The sequence below is a fragment of the Gekko japonicus genome, unplaced genomic scaffold, assembly GCF_001447785.1.
Source record: "Gekko japonicus isolate JY-2015 unplaced genomic scaffold, Gekko_japonicus_V1.1 scaffold4808, whole genome shotgun sequence".
Lineage (NCBI taxonomy): Eukaryota > Metazoa > Chordata > Lepidosauria > Squamata > Gekkonidae > Gekko > Gekko japonicus.
The window spans coordinates 65120-72230 of NW_015161559.1; the positions used below are offsets into that span (position 1 = coordinate 65120).

General features: G+C 51.2%; 1 protein-coding gene across 1 annotated transcript in view; it reads left to right on the top strand.

The window, feature by feature from the left end:
* Positions 1-6901, top strand: part of TPGS2 (tubulin polyglutamylase complex subunit 2) — a gene marked incomplete at its 3' end in the record, with an annotated part of 17993 nt that extends 11092 nt beyond the window's left edge. Inside the window, exons 3-4 of the mRNA XM_015429300.1 lie at positions 5303-5390; positions 6778-6901. Coding sequence (XP_015284786.1) covers positions 5303-5390; positions 6778-6901 — 212 coding nt within the window. The remainder of the gene's footprint in view (positions 1-5302; positions 5391-6777) is intronic.
* Positions 6902-7111: the final 210 nt, after the last annotated feature.

Consider the following 7111-nt stretch of genomic DNA (forward strand, 5'->3'; position numbering starts at 1 on the left):
GAGTCCGCGCACTTCACCACTACACCAAACTGGTGCTCAGTACTCAGGTCCCTCCCCTCCCCAAACCCCACCCTCCCCAGGCCCCAACCCCCCAAATCTCCAGGCGTTTCCCAACCCAGAGCTGGCAACCCTACCTCCCCACCAGCTTTGTTGTTCGCTCTCCCTTTCCTCCCCTCCCAACTAGCTTATTTTCCGTGCAGACAGGAGATTAAAATGATGTGAAGGATCCGAAAGTGCCTGTTGTTAAAGGGTCCTGGAACTGCCCCTTCTCTGTGCTCTTTCCGGGTTTTTCAGGGCCCGTAATATCGAGGAAACAAAAAAAAAAAATGCAAGAGTCTGACCTGCGCTTCCCTTTCGCTGTCCCGGGAGTTGCTTCACGCAGCTCCCTCCTTCTCTGTGCCGCAGGTCTTTTTTCCAGAAGGCAGAATCTTAGGGCTGTATCATCCCAGAGGCCAGAGGATCCAACCGGGCAGTGACATCAGGCATCTGGGCAGACGGGGGGGGGGACGTTAGACCCGTCAAGGTCGGCCCGCTTGGTGCAAAGGTCTAGTGACAGCGGTCCAGGAAGTCAGACATGACGCAGGCCGACAAGAATGCTGGACGGAAACGCTCCGGGCGATGGAGGGACGCTTTGGGCATGCGGCGCGATGCGATCCGTCCAGGCAGAAGAGCGAAGGGCAGGCTGTTTCGGGGACAGCGCTGGAGGCAGGTGGTCGATTCTACGAGAATGGATAGTGCTGGGGGATTGGGGCTTCCTCGCCGTCCTTGAGGAGCTTAAGCCTTCGTTTCTCCCACTGTTTTCTCTAGTAGTGTTGGACTAGATGGCCATTGGCCTGATCCAACATCAGCTTCTCTTATGTTCTTATGTTAAGAGTGTAGCAACATTAGATAAATTGGGTTGTGCGGCTGGCAGTCATTTGTTAGAACACAGTCCAGAAGCAGGAACCGTTTTTCCATGAAGTTGGATAATTCTGGCTAGATTTCTGACTTTTGAATGTGGTCCGTGATTTTTTTCCATTATCCAAGTAGACTTTGATGGACTGACAGTCCGATTAAGTATAAGGCAGCTTTGTGCGATTAAAGATTTTGTATGGTTTATAGACATGGCTGACCCCTGTTTAACAGAGACAGGAGTCTACCAGCAGCTCCTCTTACCAGGACATGTGTGGAAAGGGCGGCCATGTCACAACTGACCCCAGCAAGGGGCTTTCAGGGCAAGTGAAAAACAGAGGTGATTGGCCATTGCTTTCCTCTGCAGAGCCTTCCTTGGTGGTCTCCCATTGAAGACTTATGGTGACCCCAGCAAGGGGCTTTCAAGGCAAGTAAGAAGCAGAGGTGGTTGGCCACTGCCTTCCTCTGCAGAGCCTTCCCTGGTGGTCTCCCATCCAAGACCTATGGCGACACCAGCATGGGACTTTCAAGGCAAAGGAGAAGCAGAGAAAGGCCAAACTGTGCAGAAATCATCAGCGGGGCCCTTTTTTGTCCAAGGTGGCGTGATCCACTCTGCCTCTTTGATGACATAGCTGTAGAACAGGCTGCAGGAGCTGACACTGGGGGGGACGGTATGGTCTTAACAGCAGGGGGAAGCGGGGCGGCCCCCTGTTTTCCCGGCAGGGCTTTTGCGTATTTAACAGCTTTACCTCAGGCAGAAATGAAACTGGTCATGCTTTCCCCCCATAGCGGTATCAGAGAAGCTTTACCTGTTCCACTTCAGCCTGTTGTGCAGCTCTTAAAGCCACCGCCCCCCCCAGAGAATGAAAAGTAGCGAAGTAATAAATACATAAATAAAATGCTGTCCAGAGATGAGAGGGCCTGATCCACCCACCAGGCGTGGCCAGAAGGCCGGATTAAACCGACCTCCTCTGCACTGAGGCCTTGGATGACGTCAGGTACACCCAATGTTCCCTCTAAGCTGTGGGGTCTTGTGAGCAAAAATTCTGCTTTGCGAGCTACTGGCATGAAAGTCGTGAGCGAGCGACTTGGCTGCTGCATCAATTAGTCTGCTCTGGAGCCATTCTGCCTGGGCGGAGATGAAAATGTGTGAGCTGGAGGCTAGAAAACGGCGAGCTGGCTCACACTAACTCAGCTTAGAGGGAACACTGCATACACCCATCCGATGACTGAAAAACAGCCCAAGGGAAAGGCACCCCCCCCATCCCTCTGCAAGCCAGGAATGTTCTCAGTCAGTCCACGTGCCCCGAACAGCTTCTGTGAGCAAGGCACTGCTTGGCGCTGACCGTGGTCCTCTCTTACTCGGGGTCACGACTTCCCAAGCCCCCAGCTCCGGGGTCTTTGCTGTGGAATCCCTGGAATGCTTCCGAAATAGCTCGCAGGCCGCTGCTGAACATTGGGGAGTTTTCCGGATGCGTCTCTGCAGAGCCTGGGGGCACCTTCCGCTGGAGAGGATCTGTTGTTGACCCACACAGACACACTCAATCTCTGGCTGAGTTCAGGCTGGCAGTTTGAAGCGGGAGGGAGTCGCCCCGGAAGAAACTGTTCCTGGTTTTCCTGGTCACACTTCACCGACTGATGCGGGAGCATACCGGGGAGGAGGCGCAAGGGAGCGTTCACACTGTTGGCCCGAAGGTGCGGCTGTCAGCGGCTTTTTCCGGTGAGCGCATAAGCGCATAAGCGCATCCCTGCCGGATCGCGGCTTTTCGCGTTCACACTTCCAGGAAGCGGGATAGACGCGGGATAATCGCGCTTTCCAGGGTTTGCTACCACTTTCACCTGGTATCTTTTAAACTCGGAAGCGTTACAAGATGGGTTGAGTACGGCTGGGGAACGCCTGACAGATGTGCCTGTGTGAGCGGCCCCTTTAATCCGTTTGTGAAACGTTTCTGGCTTGTTGCCTATATCGGGGCAAACTGCCAGTCTGACTCGGCCTCTGTCTCTCAATTCCAGTATTTCCTTTGCATACAAACAGGAGATTCTTCTGAAGAGCTTGGGGGGAAAGGGTAGGGTTAATTTATATATATATATATACATGTGACAGTTACGCACCCTACACCACACTGGCTCTCGGTGTGGCTGTCTTGGGTAGATACACTCTCAGAGTCCAGAGAATCTCACATTTTGATGTTGAAAACACACCCAATTTTCTCGTTCTCAAGGCTGAGACAAAAATAACTTTGAAATGTGAAACCACATCACATCATGGCTCATGATTTTTGCTATCCTAGCCCTGTGGTAAAGTAAAGGTAAAGGTTCCCTTGCTCGAAAGCCAGTCGAATCCGACTCTAGGGTTGCAGTGCTCATCTCCGTTTCAAAGCCGAAGAACCAGCGCTGTCTGAAGACATTTCCATGGTCATGTGGCCGACATGACTAAACACCAAGGCACACGGAACGCTGTTACCTTCCCACCAAAGTGGTACCTATTTATCTACCTGCAATTTCTTGCTTTCGAACTGCTAGGTTGGCAGGAGCTGGAACTAGAGACGGGAGCTCACCCCATCTTGCGGCACACTCGGGTCTCGAACTGCTGAACTACTGACCTTCCACAGCCTGCAGTTCAGCGTCTTAACCCCTTGAGCCACCGCAGCTCCAGCCCTGTGGTACTAGGAGCCAGTTTGGTGGTGTGGTTAAGTGCGCGGACTCTAATCTGGGAGAACTGGGTTTGATCCCCCACTCTTCCACTCGCAGCTGCTGGATGACCTTGGGCAAGCTATAGTTCTGTCAGAGCTGTTCTTGAAAGAGCTCTCTCGGCCCCACCGACCTTACAGGGTGTCTGTTGTGGGGAGGGGAAGGGAAAGAAGATTGTAAGCCGCTCTGAGACTCTTGAGTGAAGGGCAGGGTATAAAATCTCTTCTCTTCTTAATGCAAAAGCATGCATTTTCTTATACCTTTCAGCTTTCCGTTCCCAATGTCTTGCAAAGGGCTCTCACATTTCAAGATAAAAGTGTCTGTTCTGAGCCGGATGTGTTATAAGCCTTCCTTCACACAGTTCTTTGTCGTAAAGGTCAAAAATGGGTCTCTGCATCAGGGGAAATTGGGGATGAGGCCTGGGTAGCCCAGAAAGGTTGGTAGCCCAGACACTGCCATGAGGAACACACATGAAATTGCCTTACACTGAATCAAAGCCTTGGTCCAATCAGTGTCAGTCTTGTCTACTCAGACTGGCAGCAGCTCTCTGGGGTCTCAGGCGGAGGTCTTTTCACATCACCTACCACCCGGTCCTTTCAACTGGAGATGCCAGGGATTGAACCTGGGACCTCCTGCAACCCAGGCAGATGCTCTATCAATGAACCACTGAGGTCTTTTAGAAGAAGTGATTGGATTTATACCCCGACCTTCATGTGGAGTCTCAGAGCGGCTTACAAACTCCTTTCCCTTCCCCTCCCCACAACAGACACCCTGTGAGGTCGGTGGGGCCGAGAGAGCTCTTTTCAAAACTGTCCTTGAGAAAACAGCTCTGAGAGAACTGTGGCTTGCCCAAGGTCACACCAGCAGCTGCATGTGGAGGAGTAGGGAATCAAACCCAGTTCTCCCAGATTTGAATCCACACACTTAACCACTACACCAAACTGCCTCTCGTCTCCCACCTGGTCCTTTCAACTGGAGATGCCAGGGATTGAACCTGGGACCTTCTGCATATCAAGCAGACGCTCTGCCACTGAGCCGCGGTGCCTTTATGCCCCCGTCTCACCCAGACCTTGTTAATCACAATGAAACAGAGAATTCTGCTAGCCTTAACTATTTGTATATTTTATTAATATCGTAAACCAACTTGAGGAGCTGCGGTGGCTCAAGTGGTTAAGATGCTGAACTGCAGGCTGTGGAAGGTCAGTAGTTCAGCAGTTTGAGACCCGGGTGCCGCAAGACGGAGTGAGCTCCCGTCTCTAGTTCTAGCTCCTGCCAACCTAGCAGTTCAAAAGCAAGAAATTGCAAGTAGATAAATAGGTACCACTCCGGTGGGAAGGTAGCAGCGTTCCGTGCACCTCGGTGTTTAGTCATGCCGGCCACATGACCACGGAAATGTCTTCGGACAGCGCTGGCTCTTCGGCTTGGAAACGGAGATGAGCCCCACAACCCTAGAGTCGGATTCGACTGGCTTTCGAGCAAGGGAACCTTTACCTTTACCTTAAACCAACTTGAGCTCTGCGGGAAGAACGGCAGCTAATAAATACTTTGAATGAATGAACAAAGAAGCGACGGCTATCATTCATGCCACTGCTTGGGTAATGGAGGTGTGAGGGAACACCTGACCCTGCAGCCCAGCCCCCATTAGTTGATTGTGTTCGGTGTCAGCAGTCTTTGCTTGCGATCACCAACAGTCTGTTCTCTCCCCTCTGGCTTTTTGTAGAAAAATGGCTGCGTGCTGCCGGAGGATTTGAAGAATTTCTACCTGATGATGGACGGCTTCCACATGACTTGGAGCATCAAGATGGACGGTCAGCTTGCGCCAGCCTTCATTCTCTGTGCTTCTTTGCATTTCCTCCACGTTAAGTTAATAGGGATGGGCACAAACCACATTTTTACAGTTCGGTTGTGTGGTTCACGGGTGAACCACAAACCAAAGCACAAGCCAATATGTCGGTTCACAAACTGAACCAGTTCGTATTGGTTGATGATCCTGCTTTCAGCTTTTCCCAGGGAGCAGAAAGCAGGGGTTTAAATGGCTCTGAGCCATTTAAACCCTTGATGGAGTCATTCCATTGACTTCCTTGATGGAGTCATTCCATCTCAGGTTGGGTCTTCCTCTTTTCCATCTGCCATCAACGTTTCCTAGCATTATTATCTTTTCCAGTCGCTCGTCTTCTCATAATGTGGCCAAAGTACAATACCCCACACGCCATTTCCAAGCCTCTTCAGCCAGGGATAGTCCACCGAGTCACCTTCAGCTGGTCCTTTCTACTCGCCTTCCTCCCCAGTGGGGACTCAAGGTGGCTTACATAATTCCCATCTCCTCCATTTTATCCTCACAACAACCTTGTGAGGTAGGTTAGGCTCAGAGTGTGTGACTGGCCCAAGGTCACCCAGCGAGCTCCAAGGGCACGAATAGGGATTCAAATGTGGGTCTCCCGGATCTTAGTCCAACACTCGAACTGCTACACCACACCGGCTCTCCGGATAGCTCATAGACTCAGTCCCCATGGTGTTTCTTCAAATACTAAAATCCCAGGCTTCAAATGGCCTGCCCGTGTCCACCACAGGGATGCCGCCATGTACAGCTAAGCCCTAAGTCTTTCCGCTATCAGCCAGGGCTATTTTTGGGCAGGAACGCACAGGAACGGAGTTTCAGCTGGCTCCCGAGTTGGCCACGCCCAGCAGGGACTCATTAGCATAATAGGCCACACCGAACAGCAGAAACCCATTTGGATTGGCTACATTAGGGGTGTGTGGCCTAACATGCAAAGGAGTTCCTGCTACAAAAAAGGGCCCTGGGTTTTAACAACAAACAAGGTCAACAGAATAAGAAGCAAAAGGTGGGTGTGGCTGGATGACCACACTTCTGGTAACATGGGGGTGCGGCCTAATGTGCTAATGAGCTGTGCTGTCAGGGCTGTGGCCTAATATGCTAATGGGTTTATGCTGTTGGGTGTGGCCTATTATGCTAACGAGTTCCTGCTGGGCTTTTTCTACAAAAAGAGCCCTGCGTATCAGCTGTATTTTTACAGAACTAAGGGGTAGACATTTCTTTTTTTAAAAAAAAAAAAAGGAAGTGAAAACTGAGATTCTCCAGCAGTTGAATTCTTCCGACGGCTGCTTCTGCTGCTTCTCTGTGCCCTTTGCGTAGCCCGGCTGACCTGGCAACCCCATGCCCGCTTTGTCCTGCAGATAACTCCATGCCCCTGGGCTCCATGACGATCAACAGTATCTCCAAGCTCAACCGCCTGGGCGCCGCGCCAGCTTACACCCTGCCCAGCGCGCCAACTCTTGCCGACTTGGAGGACACCGATTTGCTCTGGAGCCATCCTTCCTGAGCTAAGACAAAAATTTGTGAGTCAGAGGCTAAAAAACTGTGAGCTAGCTCACACTAACTCAGCTTAGAGGGAACACTGCTCTGGACCACTGTAAATTTAGTTTAGTAACCTGTTTTCTTTTTTCAAATGTTTTGTATTAGGCGTCTTCTAGGAAAGATAAAAATAGAGTTTCTCACTAAGAAAGCGAT